General features: G+C 32.5%; 2 protein-coding genes across 2 annotated transcripts in view; both read left to right on the plus strand.

Annotated features, from left to right (window-relative positions):
- Window positions 1-22,930, plus strand: part of LOC102593690 (beta-amyrin synthase-like) — a 25,080-nt gene extending 2,150 nt beyond the window's left edge. Inside the window, exons 2-19 of the mRNA XM_015310744.1 lie at window positions 863-1,075; window positions 1,969-2,154; window positions 2,228-2,317; window positions 2,397-2,594; window positions 3,288-3,372; window positions 3,546-3,712; window positions 3,878-4,066; window positions 4,164-4,277; window positions 4,470-4,589; window positions 4,666-4,788; window positions 4,899-4,997; window positions 5,207-5,263; window positions 5,414-5,460; window positions 5,578-5,721; window positions 5,798-5,975; window positions 6,341-6,421; window positions 22,230-22,313; window positions 22,761-22,930. Of these exons, the coding sequence (XP_015166230.1) occupies window positions 863-1,075; window positions 1,969-2,154; window positions 2,228-2,317; window positions 2,397-2,594; window positions 3,288-3,372; window positions 3,546-3,712; window positions 3,878-4,066; window positions 4,164-4,277; window positions 4,470-4,589; window positions 4,666-4,788; window positions 4,899-4,997; window positions 5,207-5,263; window positions 5,414-5,460; window positions 5,578-5,721; window positions 5,798-5,975; window positions 6,341-6,421; window positions 22,230-22,313; window positions 22,761-22,910 (2,325 nt within the window). The 3' untranslated portion in view covers window positions 22,911-22,930. The remainder of the gene's footprint in view (window positions 1-862; window positions 1,076-1,968; window positions 2,155-2,227; window positions 2,318-2,396; window positions 2,595-3,287; window positions 3,373-3,545; window positions 3,713-3,877; window positions 4,067-4,163; window positions 4,278-4,469; window positions 4,590-4,665; window positions 4,789-4,898; window positions 4,998-5,206; window positions 5,264-5,413; window positions 5,461-5,577; window positions 5,722-5,797; window positions 5,976-6,340; window positions 6,422-22,229; window positions 22,314-22,760) is intronic.
- On the plus strand, window positions 15,571-22,044 carry LOC102593367 (beta-amyrin synthase-like). Its single transcript, XM_015310709.1, is given in 16 exon segments — window positions 15,571-15,771; window positions 16,919-17,104; window positions 17,178-17,267; window positions 17,923-18,120; window positions 18,765-18,849; window positions 19,022-19,188; window positions 19,370-19,558; window positions 19,657-19,770; window positions 19,961-20,080; window positions 20,155-20,277; window positions 20,389-20,487; window positions 20,669-20,725; window positions 20,872-20,918; window positions 21,014-21,157; window positions 21,235-21,412; window positions 21,757-22,044. Coding segments are annotated over 16 exon segments (2,088 nt in total). The 3' UTR covers window positions 21,847-22,044.
- Window positions 22,931-23,166: the final 236 nt, after the last annotated feature.

Here is a 23,166-nt window from a genome sequence, read left to right on the forward strand (position 1 = left end):
AAAAAATTGGGTTATTTAATTGAAATTGGGTAATTTTAATTGATTTGGGTTTTCCATCCAATTGAGGGGTAAATTTGGTGAAATTAGTAACGGGAGGGGTAAAAATAACTTCATTTTAACGGCGAGGGCGTAGTCAAACAATAAACCAAAGTTGAGGGGTATTTTTGACCCTTTTCCCATTAAAAAATAATTAATGTTTTTGTGATCTCTTTATCTTTACTTTGCATGAAACTTTATTGAAGCCTTTTGATGATTTGATGAAAAAGCGAGAAATGTGAAAAATAATTTTAATCTACATGCAGGATTTAATTTAATAATTTTGACTAAAAATTTGTATTTGTATTTGTATTTGTATTAAAAAGAATCTGTTACTTTTTTTATTTTAATTTATGTGGTATTTTTTAATTTTTAAAATTTAAATTAAAAAATTTAATCATAATTTTTTTTACATATATCTTAAATATTCAATTATTGTGATTTATAGTACTTTTTACGTAGTTTCCAAATATGTAAATTTTATTTCAGAAAACTTAAAGATTTTATGTTTGAAATTTTGGTTAAATTTAAATCTGCTTGACTCTCAAAATTTAATATATATATTGAGATAGAAGAGTAATTTTATGAATAATTTATCAAGAACACAGTAAGTAGAAGAAAAGAAAGTGATACGAAGTTCATAAACTAAAATTTATGACTTTTGTCTACATATATTATATAATCTTGGACGAAGAATGTTCAACTGATCATCAATCGTAACTTTGTAGCTTCAGCCCTTCGATAGTTTGAACTCACACCTATATTATACAATATATTATATGAGATCCTAATTAATATCATTAAATTGTAAGCCTCGTGAATATAGAAGAATTTAAGGATGTGGAAGTTGAAGATTGCAAAAGGACAAGATGATCCATACTTGTACAGTACAAATAACTATGTTGGACGTCAAACATGGGAGTTCGACCCAAATGCTGGAATGAAAGAAGAACATGCCGAGATCGAAGAGGCCCGCCAACATTTTTGGAATAATCGTTACAAAGTTAAGCCCAATAGTGATCTTCTTTGGAGAATGCAGGTTTATGACTATCTTTATTTTTCTCTCTTTTTCTTTATTGCAAGATAGATTTTTGAGTCTTGTGATAGTAAGCTAGCGTTTGACCACAAATTTCCAAATATTTTTGGTAAGTCATTTTTTGTTGAAGTTTTACCATGTGTTAGGCTATAAATTTTGGGACAAATATTTGATTTTAAAAAAATGATTGATATCTATAAGTTATAAATTATTAAAAACACGCATACGTTTGTATTATCACATGTTCCGTGAAAAGTCATGACAACGAACACAATTAATATGAATCTGAATCTGAAAAAAGAGAAAGAAAACAAAAGGAAAATAAATTGATTTACATGTAATCAAGACCTAAATTGAGTGTCTTATATATGTTATATATAGCTTTAATAAAGTGGAAAGTTAAAATTATGCCTAAAGTATTCCAAAGTCTAATTTTTCAAATTTCATATCTAACTTATATATGTTTATATTAGAAAAAGGAATGTATAACTTTTCTCACAGAAATATTGTCCGTATACATATTAAGAAAAATATAAGTAATTTTTTTCCTAATACAACAAAGCCCTTGTATATACTTACCGATTTTTCTTTAACTACTTCTAGAGGATATTTATTATAGAACTATTTATAATAATTTTATTTTTTCAGGAACAAATAGATCTATATTTTCAATTTATTACAAAATATCCAATAATTTAAGTATCATACCTCAACCATGGATTTCAATTGTTCCCATTTCTTATGTGATGATTCAGCTAGGAAATGATATTAATATAAATCTTTTTATTAAAAAAATAATTAATTTAATTTGTTTCAAAATTTAAGAAAATAAATAAAAATTTAATTGTTCCCATTTCTTTATGTCATTCTTTTTTAAACAAGTAATATTGGTGCAGTTTCTAAGAGAGAAGAATTTCAAACAGAGAATTGGAGCAGTAAAAGTAGAAGAAGGAAAAGAAATTAGCCATGAAATTGCTACAATTGCATTGCGTAGAGCTGTCCATTTCTTCTCAGCTTTACAGGCTACTGATGGACATTGGCCTGCTGAAAATGCCGGACCTCTCTTCTTTCTTCCACCTCTCGTAAGTTTTTTTCATTTGTATTTGTAAAATTCTTTTCACAAATTGGATGTGCTAAAACCAAAACTGTTTCAAGGTTATGTGTATGTATATCACTGGGCATCTTAATACTGTATTTCCAGCTGAACATCGGAAGGAAATTCTTCGGTATATATACTGTCACCAGGTATATGATAGAATGTCACAATGAATATACTAGTGCAAATAAAAGTTCTGAATTACTGATGAAATTCTGTTTTATTCAGAATGAAGATGGTGGATGGGGTTTGCACATAGAAGGTCATAGTACTATGTTCTGTACAACTCTGAGTTACATATGCATGAGGATCCTTGGAGAAGGACCAGATGGTGGCAAAAACAATGCTTGTGCTAGAGCAAGGAAATGGATTCTTGATCATGGTAGTGTCACTGCAATTCCTTCATGGGGGAAAACTTGGCTCTCGGTATGATTAGTTACCTTAATAACTTTTTAGAAGACTCTATATTATAGTAGGATATAGGTTATATACACTGGTAGTGTACACAATTTTTATACTATCAGTATGTATTAATCTGTTGGAGCAGGTGTTATGGTCCATCGCAATTCCCTCATTGGTACTACAAGGTGCTGATGCAGGGTTTATATAGCCTTGGACTCTTAGGCTCTCCCATCTCAATAGCTAGCTTTTGGGGTTGATTTTCCTAAGGTTGTAACAGTGGTATAAGAGCCAACCACCACCCTCTGTGTCCGCCATGCCATAAATGGCAACACCGGTGCAACAGTGTTCGACCGGATCGTGGTGTTTGTTATGGTCCTTTGGAAGTCCCAACCTCCCACCTCAATAGCGAAATAGTGGATTCAACCTTTAGGTTCTTATTACTGCACTTATTGTGGATGGTTAGTGGATTCAACCTTTAGGTTCTTATCACTGCACTTATTGTGGACAGTTAGTTGTGATCATTTAGGTGACCTGATTTTGCAAAAGCTCTTTCTTATCTTTTGTAGTACAAGAGAAACTTGTTAAATTATTGGCATAATACATAAATATGCCCTCTAACTTGTCCTTCTTGTTGCTGATAATTTAACGAGTTTCTCTTATACTACTAAAGATTTAGTGCCTTCTTGTTGCTGATAAATCTTCCTTCTTGTCATTCAGATTCTTGGAGCTTTTGAGTGGTTAGGAACCAATCCAATCCCCCCTGAGTTTTGGATTCTTCCATCTTTTCTTCCTATGAATCCAGGTTGATCAATATTTGTTATTGCTTACACATAAACATCCTAAAATTCTCAGTTCATTTTATTGTAGATATTAGTTTTAAAGATTTTTCTATGCAATTATTTCTGGTTGATGTTGTTCTCTATTGGTGTCCATATATTGATCTACCAAGTATTTTGACTCTTAATCTAAATGCAGCAAAAATGTGGTGTTACTGTCGAATGGTTTACATGCCAATGTCTTATCTCTATGGGAAGAGATTTATTGGTCCAATCACACCTCTCATTTTGCAATTGAGGGTTGAGTTATATAATCAACCATACGATGAAATTAACTGGAAAAGAGTACGCCATTTATGTGCAAAGGTATGACTATCAAGGGTCATTTGATTATTGAGATTAGAAATAAATATTCAATATTATTTATCCTCTATAAATTTGTATACGGACCAAATGAGTCCTCGGTGTTCAAGTTAGTATAGATATCATACTATTTTGTACAAATGCTCAAACACAAACTTGTTGCGCTAGGAGGATCTCTATTACCCTCATCCATGGGTTCAAGATTTGATGTGGGACAGTCTCAACATATGCACCGAGCCTCTATTGACTCGTTGGCCTTTCAACAAGCTGAGAAATAAAGCTCTTGAAGTTACCATGAAACATATACATTATGAAGACGAGAATAGCCGATACATCACCATTGGATGTGTTAATAAAGTACGACAACTTATTCATTTTGGACAAATTACAAAATACTTGCATTTTCTTAACGACTTCAATCCTCTGACACTTCTGTAACACATGGATGGTGTAGGTATTGTGTATGCTTGCTTGTTGGGTTGAGGATCCCAATGGCGATTATTTCAAAAAACATCTCGCTAGGATCCCAGATTATTTATGGGTAGCTGAAGATGGAATGAAAATGCAGGTTGGTATATATGAATTATCCTTTGTAATCAAGGAAAACATACTATTTCACAAACCACAAGGAGTTAAGAAATAACATCTGTTTTACACTTAAACACGTGTTTGTAAAATAAAAAACTAGCCCCTTTTCCTATTCTGAAATGATGCAAACAATTCTTACTGAAATAGGTGAGTATTTGTCGTTGAATTGCAGAGTTTCGGTAGTCAAGCATGGGATACTAGTTTTGCTATTCAAGCATTATTGGCCAGTGAGATGAATGATGAGATATTAGATACTCTGAGAAAAGGACATGACTTCATAAAAACATCGCAGGTTGGATGTTTAAATCATGAGTATAACAGCTCTTTCAAAATGTGGACCTTATTAATGTAAGTGACTTTGTTGCTAGGTGAAGGACAATCCTTCTGGTGATTTTAAAGGGATGTATCGACATATCTCAAAAGGATCGTGGACTTTTTCAGATCAAGATCATGGATGGCAAGTATCTGATTCCACTGCCGAAGCATTAAAGGTAACTATCGATTCAATAAAATAAGATTCCAACTTCTTGTAATTACTGAAAAGTAGCAAGATGATAATGCTAGTAGATTGCCTGATATCTTCTTAATTTTGTTTCTCTAGTGCTGCCTTTTCTTCTCTACAATGCCTTCAGAATTAGTTGGTGAGGCAATCGAACCTGCACGACTGTATGACTCAGTGGATGTTATTCTTACTTTCCAGGTAAAAACTGATTAATGTGTCCTAAAATCACTGGTCATTCAATCTGAAGTTGTCTGCTGCTTGTACAAAAATTCCAAGAGAAACCTATATCTTACCTCGAATAGTCCAATACATGGCTACCTATGTTATAAATTCATATTGTCTGAATTTAGTCACTCATCATTTGGCACATTTCTAGCAATATTGAGATCCATTTAATAAAATTGCAGAGCAAAAATGGGGGTTTAGCAGCTTGGGAGCCAGCAGGGGCCTCACAGTATTTGGAGGTAAGTAAATAATTGTTTTAGTTTGAGATTCACAATATAGGAATTTTATCTATCTGCTTCATTTCAAGGTTGTTAACAACATTCAACTTCTTCTATAGTCATCCAGAACCTGAATATGTAACTTTCTTGTTTTGTTATATTCACTGACAGTTGCTCAATCCTACTGAACTTTTTGCGGACATTGTCATTGAGCATGAGTAAGATTCTGTCAAAACCCTATTTATAGACACTATAATACAATCCCTTACCAAGTAGGAGACTATAAACTATTCCTATTCTAACAACAGCTTCACACTGATTACATGTTAATCTAGGTATGTTGAGTGCACTGGCGCATCAATCCAAGCACTAGTTCTGTTTAAAAAGCTATACCCTGGACACCGGACCACAGAGATTGACAATTTCATTGATAATGCTGTTAAATATCTTGATGATGTACAGAAGCCTGATGGTTCATGGTATATGATATTTTTCTTGCGAGTCCTTGAACTCTCTGCTCTGTCGATACATATGACACGATTATCATGTCAACAGGTATGGTTCCTGGGGTGTGTGCTTTACATATGCTTCCTGGTTTGCTCTTGGAGGGCTTGCTGCAGCAGGCAAGAGTTACAGCAACTCTGCGGCTGTTCGAAAAGGCGTTGAATTTCTGTTACTAAGACAAAGGTCTGATGGTGGTTGGGGAGAAAGCTATCATTCTTGTCCTGACAAGGTAATGTAAAAGCACAAAAGCTACGTAAAACAACAATAACTACACCTACGTCCCAATTTGTGCATTGTTAAGGTCAATTATATGCTATGTTTCTCAGAACGTCACTTGGTGCAAGTTGGATCCTCCAAAAGTTGTGCATTTTTGGAAGATCTGCAACAACATTTTTGGAGAGTCCATGCAACATAGTAGGTTATATGAACTCTGCACATGCATCCTACTCCATTTGGAACCGTTTCATTCCAATACTGAATATTTTAAATCTTAAGTTTTCTATTGACATGCATTTTTACCCTTAAAGAATAGGATGAAGTATAAAGATATCTGGAAAAGATAACTGTGACTTAGCTTTGTATTTGATCAAACAGGTATATAGAGAGCTTGAAACAGAACACTCAAATCTTGTACAAACTGCATGGGCATTGATGGGATTGATTCACTCTGGCCAGGTTAATTCCTTGTTACTATTAGTAAAAGCATAATACATAAACATCACTCAAACTTGCTCTCAATTGACAATTAAGCACTACAACTTTGAGAGTGCACATCTAGGCACTTCAACTCGTTTCCACTGTGTCAGTTGAACACTTCAACTTACAAAATTATCATCTAGACACCTTCAAAATTTATGTGCCACGAGACACAACGAAGACGAGTTGGAGTGTTTAGTTTCCAGTTGAGACCAAGTTGAGGTGTCTAGATGTGACCTTTCAAAGTTGGAGTGCTTACTTGTCGGTTGAAGCCAAGTTTGAAAGTTTGTTTATGTATCATGCCATTAGTAAATGCTGTAATTTATAACAAAATCAGATTAAAACTTTTCTTTATAAGAGTTCTTTACCAACTTTCCTTTGGACAGGTTGATAGAGATCCAAGACCCCTCCACTGTGCGGCTAGGCTTTTGATTAATTCTCAAATGGAAGATGGTGACTTCCCACAACAGGTAATTACTCTGTAAATTACAAGTTAAACAAAGGAGAAGATTCTTTGATCGCTAAAAGAACAAGCTGTTAAAGTACTGGAACGAAATTGACTGTAGTGAAACAAAGCGAATATAGATGATTCATATGGTCAACTTTAAACAATCTGGTCATATTTGAATGATATTTGATTAATGGAAAAAAAGTTCAAATATGCCATTGAACTTTCAGTAAAGAGTGACACAAATGTGGATTGTTGTCACGGTGATGACATAAATAGCCCAACTATTAACATATGGCATGACCGAGCCATTTCTGAAAGTCCGATGACATGTTTTAACTTCTTTCCTTGATTAGTTAATATAAAGAAACAATCCCTTTCAAACTGGCAAAACAATTTCTCAAAGAACAGAGATTGCTAAACCCAGTTTTATCAAAATATTGCACTTATTTGACTTCATAAATATGTGCAGGAAATAACTGGAGTTGTCATGAAGAATTGCATGTTGCACTATGCAGCATATAAAAATATATTTCCATTGTGGGGTTTGGCTGAATACTGCAAAAATGTCCAAGTACCATTAGTACACAACTAAATATATATTATATTATGTCTTAAGAAATGAACAATGTAGTTTATTGTTTCTTGTGTTAATGTAAGTTATGTAACAGTGTCCAAAATCATTGCCTAAGTTGTTAAATATTTGGCATATATGCATAATTTGTGTAATCAAGGATATCCTATTTTAAATATTTAGCATAATTCTAGCCCATTTTATAGATTTTCTTTAATTTAGATTTATTACTAGATCTTTACTTGATATTTTCTATGGGTAAGAGTCCTAGGAGTCTAGTCCCAAGATGAGGTCGAGTCTAGGATCGGGGTCGAATTCGATCCTGGATTGGGGTTGGTTCTCGGGTCCCGACTCTTGAGTCAAGGTCGGATCTCCAATTTTGGGTCAAAGTCGGAGCTTGGTCTCAAGTCGTGGTTGGATCTCAGTTCCCAAATTTGGGTTGGGTTTCAAATCGGGGTTAGGGTCGGATCTCGAGTTTAGGGTCAAAATATAAGAATGCGATCATTGTTTTAAACAAGTGGATGCTCATAGAGACCCACATTTACTGTAGCTTATTCATCTCTCCAAGTAATTTCACCCTATAAAAGGGGCATTACATTGTAATGGAAATAGATATCCCTTTGAGAAGAAAACTACTTCTCTTCTTCTTTCTCTTCCTTTCTTTTTTTACTTTAGTATCACGAAGCTCTAATTTTCTTTGGATAAATTAAATTTCTATTACATTGTTCATCATGTCAAACTTATCAAAGTTTGAGTTTGTGGCACTTGATATTACCGAAAAGAATTATTTGTCATGGGTCCTTGATGCTGAAATTCACCTTGACGCTAAAGGTCTTGGTGATACTATTAAACAAGAAAATAAAACATCAAGTCAGGATAAAGTGAAGGCCATGATTTTTCTCCGACATCATCTTCATGAGGGAGTAAAAACTGAATATTTAATTGTGAAAGACCCTCTTGAATTATGGATTAATTTTAAGGATTGATATGACCACCTAAAACTTACGGTGTTTCCAAAAGCTCGATATGAGTGGATACACCTTCGATTTCAAGATTTTAAAATTGTAACCGAGTATAATTCTGTTATTCATAAAGTAAGTTCCATATTAAAATTATGTGGAATACTATCACTGATGATGACTTACTTGAGAAAACATTTCCACTTTTCACGCTTCAAATGTGTTGTTACAATAACAATATCGTGAAAAGGGGTTTAGGAAATATTCTGAATTAATTACATGCCTAGTTGTGGCCGAGCAGAATAATACTTTGTTGATGAAAATTCATGAATCCCATCCCACTGAGTCTCCTCCATTCCCTGAAGCGAATGTTGTAGCAACATATAATCAATTTGAATCAAGAGAAAATAATTCTTGTGGACGTGGCCGTGGTCGTGGCCGTGGTAGAGGACGAAATAATTATCGTCACTATGGTGGAAATAAACATGAGAATAACAAAATTTCTCAAAATAATCCTTCTCGAGGTAGAATCAATATTTGTCACTGATGTGGTATGAAAGGTCATTGGGCACGTGAATGTCGCACACCTGATCATTTTGTAAAACTTTATCAAGCCTCTCTCATAAGAAAAAATACTAATGTAGAGGCACACTTGACCTTTTAGAATGATAATAATGAAGCAGCTCCCTCAAATAAATATGATGATATTGATACAAATCTTGCTTATAAAGATGATGACTTTGAAGGCCTCCCAAATATTACTCATCTAAAAGCTGGAGACTTTTATGAGAATATTGATTGAAGAACTGATCATCTAACTGGGAATAAAATTATAAGAATAATTGTTGGTTTTCTATTATGTATGCAACTATGTTGTTCTTCTTAAATGTTTTTCTTAAGGCATTATGTCTTACGAATTTTTACATTTTTAGTATAATTTCTTAAAGCTTCTTATGTTGTTAGTTTTTTACGTTCTTATATAATCTTTTATTTTGGGCAAAAAACTTAAGTATACAACTTAAGTACCTTAATTACTACTATATAGCAATACTTTTTTTTCCACTTATGTAGCAATAGTTTTTTTCAAAACTAGAATTTATATATATTTTTTAAAACGTAGAAATAGTTAGCCACACTTATCACATATTCCTTGATTTTCTCCAATTATTTTACCATCCTTGATTTACTCAGATTTGTTATATATTCTCTCCCATGAAATAAGGTCTTTAACAAATATAAAACTCTCTTTCTACGCTGATTTACTATTCAAACATGGATACCAATAAATTTTCAACTCTAATACAGCACAACGGGCGATGGGACGCATCAGGTATTTGAACAACTAACGATTGATTTGGTTTTTTTTCCCTCATAATCTGTATTTAGTCGTTTTAATTAGTCGTTGGTTTCAATTGTATGTTATTTTGGTTTAGTATAAAATTGATATGGTTTGGGTAATAGCCTGGTGCAACGATTGGCTGGATTTATTTCTTTAATAAACAATAAAAACTATTAATCGTTTTTAGTATGTTATTATGTTTAATTGATAGTGAACATGGTGGATATGATGTGGTTTACTGGTATTATGTAGTATGTTTTTAGAAATACCATTATCATCTTCTTCTTTTTTCGTGCAAGTGATGATAGATTATTATGTGGTATTAATAGTGTAGATAGTTTGGTGTAAGAGATATTATTTATTGTGTTTTTATAAACACCATAGGTCACAACTTTGTTGTATTATGAAATTTGTTTTGTGTTGATTAAATACAATGAAACTATGGTATGTTTTTTGGTAACTGATTTTGTCAAAATGTTCTTGGTATGTTGCATTTCTTATATAAACACCATAATTCAATAATTTGTTTTGGTGTGTGATATGTTGTTATTGGTATTTTTTTAGACATTATACAATGAACAACTTCAGGTTAGTATTCTGGTACATCTATTGGTGTATTTAATTGTCTGAGTTGGTATAGATAACAAATTTTATACCATAATTCTCAAATTATTTATGGTATGTGATTTGGTGTAATTAGTATCTTGTAGACCTTGTAGAAAAATCAACCGCAAGTTATTATTTTGGTACATCTATTGGTATATTTTATTGTCTGACTTGGTATAGATAACAAATTGAAGAAATGTTAAATTGACGTTTATACAACGAAATTATGGTATATATTTTGGTAACTGATTTGGTGAAAATGTTTGTCTAGACCACTAATTTATATTATGTCTCTTCAACCGTTTTGAATACCAACATGATTAGCAGTAAATATTTTGGTACATTTATTGGTGTCATAAGTTGCCTGATTTGGTATAGCTAACAAAATTGAAGAATTTTTAATTTGGTTATAAAGCTTATTGATTTGTGATGGTAAATTATTATGTGTAGTTGTTAGTTGAGATGGTGTAGATGATTTGGTGTAATTTAATTACTTTAGGAACACCATTCTGCTAATTTTGGAAATTGATTAATAATTTACAATTTTACAGAAAATTAAGTGGATTACAATATTGAAGGAGTGATGTATGATGCAAACACCAATTGCAAGAAAGCAACCAATGAAGGAAGCGGTTAATGTTACCACCAATTGCAAGAAAGCAACCAGGCAGACCACCAAATAATGATCGTAAGAAGGGATTCAATGAAGGAAAATGCAAGAAAAGTAAAGTCACTTGTAGTAAATGTGGTACACCCGGGCATAACAAGAAGACTTGCCCCAAATTTGCGGATCAAGTTTAACAGTAGTGTGTTGTTTTTATTTTATTTTGACTTAAAACATTATGTAGTTGAAACTTTTAGTTTTATGTTGGTAGGATGAATCATATTATTGGTGTATTGAAAGATATAAACATTCATGCTTGCGAGTTTTTGATATTAACTTGTCTTTTTTATGCACAAATCTATTTATGTAAATGGTTATGAAATAATTGTAAATTTTAATAATAGAAAATTATGATTTCTCTAATATTGGTGTAGTATTCAAAAGATATTATCTATTATGATATTGGTTTAATTATCGTTGTAAGGTTGGTGTGTAATCCTATCCTTACGATACTATCAAAATTGCGGAATTTAAACCTCCATGTGTATTCCTATCCTTACGATACTGTTGAAAGAAACTGGATCAAAGATTTTAATTGGTTTATGATTTGTATTCATTGAAGTATCTTGATTTTTTTACGTGAACCTTTTGATTCTTAGTCTATATGATAGCTAGCACTGTTCCAACATCTATTGAGCAACTTTCACGTTTAAAAATTTTAAAGGTAAAAGATAACAATGGTGAAATTCAGATGAATATAATTTAAAGAGAGAAGAAGAACAAAGAAGAACATGGAAGGAAGAAGTTTTAAATTTTTCAAGAAAATAAAACTGCATAGGAAGTAACAATTTCTTGGAAAACTGAAGAGGTGAAAAGATAAAAAAAATATTTGAAAAATTAAGTAATAACCATTAATTGGTGAGATAAATTTAATACATGATAATCATCCCCCAAAAATAGGCACAGAATCCCCAAAAAATAATATACTAAAATCGAAAATAAATAAATAATTAAAAACGAAAATTAGTTAAATATGCTATGTTTGTAATTTAGAAACTTCATTTGTAATTAAAAATAAGTACGTGTATATATTGTTAATTAAAGTCTTAACTAGTATATTTTTGTAATTTTCACTTTATTTTTATTTTTATGAAGAATATGAAAATTCCCCAGTCATCATAACTTAGGAGTATGAATACTCGTCTAGTGGTCAAAGTGTTGTACATCTGGAAAGTTGTCTACGTCAGAAGGTTGGTGAAGCTGCAGAGTACTCCACCAATTAGAAGCGACGAGGTTGCTTGTTCATTGGATAATAACTTTTCATGTCTAAATATATCCAAGGAAAAACAACAAACTAATTCATTCACTCAAAAAGGAGAGAGCCAGCACGTATTCTCAAGAACTTACTAAGAGAAGTTTGCAAGGGACCTGGTCCCTGCAAGACTGCGATGTGAAAGGATGACACGACAGCTGTCAGAAAAGCTGCCACTTCTGATGTGGTAGGTGCACGTCCTTCCAGAGAGGCAGACTCTCAGCCAATGGGTGGTCCTAAAGAGTTTGTGTTCATTTTAATATAGTCTCTTCCAACAAAACAAAAACTCAAGATTTGGCAAGCAAAAACTCACAAGACTAAAAAGAAGAAAGCCATCTTCAAGGAAGAACTCAAGCACAAGAACACATACAGCAAGGACCTGATCAACAGAAGAAGTGTTTTCCGTACCTGCTGTTGTTCTTGATTGTTTGTATTGAGCTTAACTTGTAGGATTCATTTCACTCTTGTTAGAAACGTTTCAAAGTGTTGTTTGAATCTTTGTAAGAACATTGTTAGAGTTAACTTTGTGTCTTACGGTTAAAGTCTATATTAATCAGTGAGGGTTAGTATAGTGGGCAATGGATGCATTGCTTTGTTGAAGTCTAAGTTATCTAGAGTTAGGTAGCTTAGTGGGCAGTGTGGTATCTGCTCTGGCTCATCTAAGTAATAGGAAGTATTGCTTAGAGTTGGGATTAGCAGGCTAATCTCAGTTTGTAAACTTGCTTTTGCTTTTGCTTGAAGAAGATTAGTGAAAGAAGTTTGAAAAGTCCTGGCAGGCCAGGTCGTGGTTTTACTCCCTTGAGCAAGGAGGTTTCCACGTAAAGTTGTTGTGCAATCTTTACTTTCAGCACTTTGTTTATTTTCTGTTATTGTAACTATGCTGAGGACCTGGTCCCATCTAGACTAGTGGACACATACATTCCAACAGGGGGTAGTGCCTATGCTGAGTATTGACCCAAATATTAATAAAAAATTTAATTTCACTATTAATAATACATTTGAAGCTTTTAACCGTGTTTTTTTTATATATAAAAAATGACTTATTGCAAATGTGAATAGTTTCGAGCAAATTATATAGAGCAACTTTCACATATAACAAACAAAAAAATCATATTTGTATGCTATAACAAAGTTTGCATAATTGCGCTCCATAGCAAACATATACATGTATAATTTGTTATACATATACAATTGAATCTTGAAAATTGGTGGTCTTCAACTTTCGACTCTATTTACACAATTGACAAATCTTAAAAGGCAAAAACTAAAAATTGTTAAATTTGAAATTTGGCTCATGAAACAAGTGGGGTCAAATAATGAAGAGTAACTTTCACATATAGCAAACAAAAAAATCATATTTGTATGTTATAGCAAAGTTTGCATAATTGCGCTCCATAGCAAACATATATATGTATAATTCGCTATACATATACAATTGAAAGCTGTCTATTTCGTTATACATATATACAAAAAGAAGCAATTGTATAATTCGTTGGCTCCTCTTCAGATTTGTATAATTTCGCTGGCAGGTCATTTGTATAAATTGTTGTTAGCCTCTCGTTTGTATAAATCGTTGACAAACATAAATTATACATTATACAAGCATAAACTGGGCAGGGGAATATTTTTATTGTATAATTATAAGTGTATAGGACGAATATATATGTATTTGCATGTGTATATACAATTTTCTCTCGCTTTATACAAACAGAAACGCAATTTATACAATTCTGTTGTATAAAACGAGAAAGGGAGAAAGGCAAAAGAGAACTGGGCAAAGGAATATTTTTATAGTATAATTATAAGTGTATAGGACGAATATATATGTATTTGCATGTGTATATACAATTTTCTCTCGCTTTATACAAAACAGAAACGCAATTTATACAATTTTGTTGTATAAAGCGAGAGAGGCGAGCATGGAGGGAGTGAGCGAGAGAGGAGAGTGGCGAGCGAGAGTTTGAGGGAGAGAGGCGCTGGCAAACAGTTTGCTACAGGACACAATTAAATCAAAGTGTGATTATACCATTTAATTGAATTAATAGTTTGCCATTATGTACAGTTTTCCCAATTATATATTAAAAAGTTGAAATATCAAGAGGATTTCATATCTAAATTTGAGACTGTTTAAAAGAGATTTTGGGTCGGTCACAGTTGAATAGTCAGTGTATACTTTATGTATAGTCAAACTATCTACTTCAGTTTTCATGTATAATTAAACTATATTCAGCTTTTTAAAAGTATATCATATAATATAATTAATACTGTATATGTTTTTATGATCTTTGACTATTTTTTATATATGAATAAAAATATAACTATTTATATTATAAACTAATTACTTTATTATATATTTAGTGAGGATAATACCTATGCTGAGCACGGACCCAAAATAATAATAAAAAATTTAACTTCGCCATTAATAATACAGTTGAAGCTCCTAACTGTGGGCTTTTATTGTTTTTTGTTTCTATATAAGAGAGAGTATTAATAGTTGAGTATATAACTCTTTTTTTTTTTCCAATTCCATTATAATTTCCTCTCTTTCAGTCTACCAAACTTGGTGAGTTTTCTATCTCTCTCTATGTATTATTATTTTTTAATTAAAAAATAATAATGTTTTTGTGATCACTTTATCTTTACTTTGCATGAAACTTTATTGAAACCTTTTGATGATTTGATGAAAAAGTGAGAAATGTGAAAAATAATTTTAATCTACATGCAGGATTTAATTTAATAATTTTGACTCAAAATATGTATTTGTATTAAAAAGAATCTGTTACTTTTTCTATTTTAATTTATGTGGTATTTTTTAATTTTTAAAATTAAAATTAAAAAATTTAATCATAATTTTTTTTTACATATATCTTAAATATTCAATTATTGTGATTTATAGTACTTTTTACGTAGTTTTCAAATATGTAAATTTTATTTCAGAAAACTTAAAGATTTTATGTTTGAAATTTTGGTTAAATTTAAATCTGCTTGACTCTCAAAATTTAATATATATATTGAGATAGAAGAGTAATTTTATGAATAATTTATCAAGAACACAGTAAGTAGAAGAAAAGAAAGTGATACAAAATTCATAAACTAAAATTTATGACTTTTGTCTGCATATATTATATAATCTTGGACGAAGAATGTTCAACTGATCATCAATCATAACTTTGTAGCTTCTACCCTTCGATAGTTTGAACTCACACCTATATTATACAATAGATTATATGAGATCCTAATTAATATCATTAAATTGTAGGCCTCGTGAATAAAGAAGAATTTAAGGATGTGGAAGTTGAAGATTGCAAAAGGACAAGATGATCCATACTTGTACAGTACAAATAACTATGTTGGACGTCAAATATGGGAGTTCGACCCAAATACTGGAACGATAGAAGAACAGGTCGAGATCGAAAAGGCCCGCCAACATTTTTGGAATAATCGTTACAAAGTTAAGCCCAATAATGATCTTCTTTGGAGAATGCAGGTTTATAACTATCTTTATTTTTCTCTCTTTTTCTTTATTGCAAGATAGATTTTTGAGTCTTGTAATAGTATGTTACCGTTTGACCACAAATTTTTAAATATTTTTGGTAAGTCATTTTTTGTTGAAGTTTTACCATGTGTTAGGCCATAAATTTTGAGACAAATATTTGATTTTTTAAAAATGATTTATATCTATTAGTTATAAAAATTACTCCCTCCGTCCCATTTTATGTGGCATCATTTGATTTGGCACGGTATTTAAGAAAAAATGAAGACTTTTTGAAACTTGTGGTCTAAAATAATTCTTAGATATTGGTGTGGTTGAAAATCATTTCATTAAGGATAAAAGGGGTATTCTAAAGTTAAATTATTTTTAATTATGGTAAGGTGACATTCTTTTTGGGACGGACTAAAAAGGAAATGGTGCCACATAAAATGGGACGGAGGGAGTATTAAAAACACCTATAAGTTTGTATTATCACATGTTCCATGAAAAATCATGACAACGAACACAACTAATATGAATTTCAAAAAAGAGAAAGAAAACAAAAGGAAAATAAATTGATTTACATGTAGTCGAGACCTAGATTGAGTGTCTTGTATATGTTATAGCTTTAACTGAATGGAAAGTTAAAATATACACCTAAAATATTCCAAAGTCTAATTTTTCGCATTTCATATCTAACTTATATATGTTTATATTAGAAAAAAGAATGTATAACTTTTTTTACAGAAATATTGCCCGTATACATATTAAGAAAAATATAAGCAATTTTTCTGATACAACAAAGCCCTTGTATATACTTACAGATTTTTCTTTGACTACTTCTAGGGAATATTTATTATAGAACTATTTATAATAGTTATATTTTTTCATGAACAGATGTATATGTACAATTTATTACAAAATATCCAATAGTTTAAATATCATACCTCAAATCCTCAATTATGGATTTCAATTGTTCCCCTTTCTTATGTGATGATAATATTTCAGCTAGGAAATGATGATAAAACTATTTTTTTCTTTTTTTTTTAAATTGATTTGACTTGATTCGAAATTCAAGAAAATAAATAAAAATTTCATGTTGCGGTCCTAAATTATTGTGATATCATTCTTTTTGAAACTAAATGAAGTAATATCTGTGCAGTTTCTAAGAGAGAAGAATTTCAAACAGAGAATTGGAGCAGTAAAAGTAGAAGAAGGAGAAGAAGTTAGCCATGAAATTGCTACAATTGCATTGCGTAGAGCTGTCCATTTCTTCTCAGCTTTACAGGCTACTGATGGACATTGGCCTGCTGAAAATGCCGGACCTCTCTTCTTTCTTCCACCTCTCGTAAGTTGTTTTCATTTGGATTTGTAAAATTCTTTTTGACAAAATGGATGGACTAAAGCCAAAATTGTTTCAGGTTATGTGTATGTATATCACTGGCCATCTTAATACTGTATTCCCCGCTGAACATCTAAAGGAAATTCTTCGGTATATATACTGTCACCAGGTATATGATTTAATGCCACAATGATTTATGTTTAACTTACTGGTATAATACATAAACGTGCTCTTTTAGCTTGGTTTTAGCTGACCTTAGTGCCCTCCAACTTTGGGTGTGCGCGAGTATGTAGTTAAATTTGTATAAAGTTGAATAAGTACATACACATTCTACGTGGCAATTCGCATGACATACACCGAACTAATGTGTGGCGTCCTACATGTATTATGCTACATAGTATGTGTGTCTACTTGTTTGATTTTATACAAGTTTAAGTGTCTATTTGTGCATACTCAAAGTTGGAGGGCATAAATGTCAGCTGATACCAAGTTAAAATGCATATTTATGTATTATGCCTTAAAAAAATATATACATAGTTCTATTTTGCTTTCACTGGTTAATAATCTCTAAAGTTCAAATGCCATATTCAACTACAAATTACCGGTCGTAAATCTCATTCATCAACTAAAATATCAACCAAAGAAAACACTATGAAATTCACAATGATTACAATTTTTTTTAACAAAGTTTTAAATAGAACAACTAAACGTGCTAAGTTTGAGGGGCTACATAGGTATTTGTCCATTTTCTTTTACTTTAGACAATAGACTCTATTAGTGCAAATAAAAGCTCTGAATTATTGATGGTATTCTGTATTATTCAGAATGAAGATGGTGGATGGGGGTTGCATATAGAAGGTCATAGTACAATGTTTTGTACAGCTCTGAGTTACATTTGCATGAGGATCCTTGGAGAAGGACCAGACGGTGGCGAAAGCAACGCATGTGCTAGAGCAAGGAAATGGATTCTTGATCATGGTAGCGTTACTGCAATTCCTTCTTGGGGGAAAACACGGCTCTCGGTATGATTAGTTACCTTAATAACTTTTTAGAAGAATATATACTATAGTAGGATTTAAGTTATATACATTGGTAGTGTACAAAATTTTTACACTATCAATGTGTAATGTTTATTAATCTGTTTGAGTTTGATGGATTCAACGTTTAGGTTCTTATCATTGAACACCACATTTTTGAATTTATAGGTTCAAAATTTAGTATTAGTTTGCTTAAATTCTAGTGTCGAAAACATTAGGCTTGTTGAACTTATTGGTTATTTACTACATACATTCCTCTGCACTTATTGTGGATGGTTGGTTAATTGACGTTATCATTTAGATGACCTGATTCTGCGAAAGACACTATCCTTAAGGATATTTCACTCGGTACAGGTGTATCACAGGATTCACAAGCTCTTCTAGTATAAAACTAGGAGCCAGAAACTAACCCAGCCATACAAGTACAATAATCATTTACAAGTAAAGCAACTGAATTGAAACTACTAATGCAGATAAAAAGTGTAAATACAACATGATAACTGCAATAACTGCTATAGAGGCAAGTGTTACACTCGTTAAATTATATCACTCCTTTGTCAAAAACTAAACCTTGTAGTGTCATGTTAATATTTTCTTGTTGCTGACAAATCTTCCTTCTTTTCATTCAGATTCTTGGAGCTTTTAAGTGGTTAGGAACCAATCCAATGCCTCCTGAGTTTTGGATTCTTCCTTCTTTTCTTCCCATGCATCCAGGTAGGCCAATTTTTTTTATTGCTTACGCATACACGTCCTAAAATTGTCAGTTCATTTTGTTGTAAATATTAATTTTAAGGATTTTCTATGCAATGTTTTCTGGTTGTTTCCATTCTCTATTAGTGTTGATATATTGATCTTCCAAGTATTTTGACTCTTAATTTAAATGCAGCAAAAACGTGGTGTTACAGTCGAATGGTCTACATGCCAATGTCTTATCTCTATGGTAAGAGATTTGTTGGTCCAATCACACCTCTCATTTTGCAATTGAGGGAAGAGTTATATGATCAACCATACAATGAAATCAACTGGAAAAGATTACGCCATTTATGTGCAAAGGTATGACTATCAAGGGTCGTTTGATTACTGATATTAGAAAAATAATCTCGACATAATTTTCAATATAGTTTCTCCCTCTAAAACTTTGTCTACCGATCAAATGAGTCCTCAGTGTTGAAGTTATTAGTATAGATATCATACTATTTTGTACAAATGATCAAACACAAACTTGTTGCTGCAGGAGGATCTCTATTACCCTCATCCACTGGTTCAGGATTTGATGTGGGACAGTCTCTACTTATTTTCCGAGCCTCTATTGACTCATTGGCCTTTCAACAAGCTGAGAAATAAAGCTCTTGAAGTTACCATGAAACATATACATTATGAAGACGAGAATAGCCGATACATCACCATTCAATGTGTTAATAAAGTATGGCAACTTATTCATTTTTTGATAGATTACAAAATACCTGCATTTTCTTAACAACTTCGATCGTTTGACACTTATGTTACATGTGGATGGTGTAGGTATTGTGTATGCTTGCTTGTTGGGTTGAGGATCCAAATGGCAGTTATTTCAAAAAACATCTTGCTCGGGTTCCAGATTATTTATGGGTAGCTGAAGATGGAATGAAAATGCAGGTTGGTAGATATAAAGTATTATCTGTAAGCAAGGACATTATACTATTCCACAAGCCACAGTGATTTAAGAAATAGGATCTCTTTTACACTTAATACATGTTTGCAAAATAAAAAGCTAGCTCCTTTTCCTATTGTGAAGTGATGCAAACAATAGTGACCGAAATTGGGGAGTTTTGTTGTTGAATTGCAGAATATCGGTAGCCAAGCATGGGATACTAGTTTTGCTATTCAAGCACTATTGGCCAGTGAGATGAATGACGAGATATCAGATACTCTTAGAAAAGGACACGACTTCATAAACAAATCTCAGGTTGGATGTTAAATCATGAGCATAGCTGCTCTTTCAAAATATGGACCTTATTAATATAAGTGACTTCTTGCTAGGTGAAGGACAATCCTTCTGGTGATTTTAGAGGGATGTATCGGCATATCTCAAAAGGATCGTGGACTTTTTCAGACCAAGATTATGGATGGCAAGCATCTGATACCACTGCCGAAGCATTAAGGGTATCTAACTATTATATGCAATAAGATTCAAACTTCTTGTGATTACTGAAAAGTAGTAAGATGATAATGCTAGTAGATTTGCCTGATAACTTGTTAATTCTGTTTCTCTAGTGCTGCCTTCTCTTCTCTACAATGCCTTCTGAATTAGTTGGTGAGGCAATCGAACCTGCACGACTGTATGACTCGGTGAACGTTATTCTTTCCTTACAGGTAAAAAAATGAGAAATGTACATGTCTTGTACAAAATTTCCAAGATAAACTTATATCTTGCACCGAATAGAGAATCCAATACATGACTACCTGTGTTATAAATTCATCTTTTCTAAATTTAGTCACTCGTCATTTGGCTCATTTCTAGTTATATTGAGATCCATTTTAAATAAAATTGCAGAGCAAAAATGGCGGTTTAACAGCCTGGGAGCCTGCAGGTGCCTCATAGTAATTGGAGGTAAGTAAAATAATTGTTTTAGTTTGAGATTCACAATGTAGGAATTTTATCTATTTGCTTCATTTAATGGTTGTTAACAACAGTCAACTTCTTCTATAGTCATCCAAACCCTGAACATTTAACTTTCTTGTTCTGTTATATTCCAGTTGCTCAATCCTACTGAAATTTTTGAGGACGTCGTCATTGAGCATGTGTAAGATTTTTCTCTAGTTTCTCTATGTCCCGTAAGCCTTTTCCCCATTGTTAGACTCCATTTTACAGCTTCACACTGATTACATGTCAATCCAGGTATGTTGAGTGCACTGGCTCATCAATACAAGCACTTGTTCATTTTAAGAAGCTATACCCTGGACACCGAACCACAGAGGTTGATAATTTCATTGATAATGCTGTTAAATATGTTGAAGATGTACAGAAGCCTGATGGTTCATGGTATATGATATTTCTCTTGTGAGTCTTTGAACTTTCTGCTCTATCAATACATATGATATGATTAATTATGTCAACAGGTATGGTTGCTGGGGTGTGTGCTTCACATATGCTTCCTGGTTTGCTCTTGGAGGGCTTGCTGCAGCAGGCAAGACTTACAGCAACTCTGCAGCTGTTCGTAAAAGCGTTGAATTTCTGTTACGAAGACAAAGGTTTGATGGTGGTTGGGGAGAAAGCTACCATTCTTGTCCTGACAAGGTAACGTAAAAGAACAATAACTACACCAATGTCTCAATTTGTGCATTTTTAAGGTCAGTTATATGTTATGTTTCTCAGAATGTCACTTGGTGCATGTCGGATCCTCCAAAAGTTGTACATTTTTGGACGATCTGCAACAACATTTTTGGAGAGTCCACGCAACATAGTAGGTTATATGAACTTTGCACATGCATCCTACTCCATTTGGTACCGTTTCATTCCAATTCTGAATAATTTAAGTCAAGTTTTCTATTGACATGCATTTTTACCCTTAAAGAAGAGGATGAAGTACAAAGATGACTGGAAAAGATAACTGTGACTTAGCTTTGTATTTTTTCAAACAGTTATATAGAGAGCTTGAAACAGAACACTCAAATCTTGTACAAACTGCATGGGCATTGATGGGATTGATTCACTCTGGCCAGCTTAATTAATTCCTTGTTACTATTAGTAAAAGACATAATACATAAACAGACACTCAAAACTCGACTCTCAACTGACAAGTAAGCACTACAACTTTGTGAGTGCACATCTAGGCACTTCAACTCGTTCCATTGTGTCAGTTGAACACTTCAACTTACAAATGATCATCTAGACACCTCCAAAATTTATGTGCCACGTCAGTGTCTGGTGTCCATGAGTCACAATGAACACGAATTGGAGTGTTTAGTTTCCGGTTGAGACCAAGTTGAGGTGGCTAAATATGCACTCTGTTTATGTATTTTAATTTGCCATTAGTAAATGCTGTAATTTCTTCCGCAATCATTGTAAATTTTTTCTTTAAAAGAGTTCTTTATCAACTCTCCTACTTGGACAGGTTGATAGAGATCCAAGACCCCTCCACCGTGCGGCAAGGCTTTTGATTAATTCTCAGATGGAAGATGGTGACTTCCCACAACAGGTAATTACTCAGTAAATTACAAGTAAAACAAAGGAGAAGATTCTTCGACTGTTAAAAGAACAAGTTGTTACGTATTGGAATGAAATAGACTGGAAATAAACGAAGCAAACATAGATGATTCATTTAGTCGACTCAAACAAACTGGTCATATTTGATTGATATTGATTAGTGGAGAAAAGCTCAAATATGTCGTGGAACTTTCAGTGAAGAGTGGCGCGAATGTGGACTTTTTGTCACAATGATGACATAAATAAGCCCAACTATTAACATATGCCCATATGGCATGACTGAGCCATTTCTGGAAGTTCGATGACGTGTTTGAACTTTTTTCCTTGATTAGTTACAATAAAGAAACAAGCCCTTTCTAAAAGAAGAGAGATTGCTAAAATCAGTTTTATCAAAATATTCCTTTTATCTGACTGTGTTTCACTTCATAAATATATGTAGGAAATAACTGGAGCTGTCATGAAGAATTGCATGTTGCACTATGCAGCATATAGAAATATATTTCCATTGTGGGGTTTGGCTGAATACCGCAAAAATGTCCTAGTACCATTAAAAACAACTAAATATATATTATCTGACTATGTGTATTAATTTATGTTGGAAATTAGTTTTAAAAACGAGTTCACAAGATTTATGCGCCAATAAAAGTTGAGATATACAACAACAACAATATATCAGTATAGTTCTATAAATGAGTTTGGAGGAGGATATATGCCGACCTTCTCTTTATATATTTAGCAGGTATAAAAAGGTTGTTTTGATCAACAGATCCTTGACTTAAGTTGATACATATATGTCTACAATAACATATCTAGTGAAATCTACATGAAGTATCTAGGGAGGATAG

This window comes from Solanum tuberosum, unplaced genomic scaffold (assembly GCF_000226075.1).
Source record: "Solanum tuberosum cultivar DM 1-3 516 R44 unplaced genomic scaffold, SolTub_3.0 scf00140, whole genome shotgun sequence".
Taxonomy (NCBI): domain Eukaryota; kingdom Viridiplantae; phylum Streptophyta; class Magnoliopsida; order Solanales; family Solanaceae; genus Solanum; species Solanum tuberosum.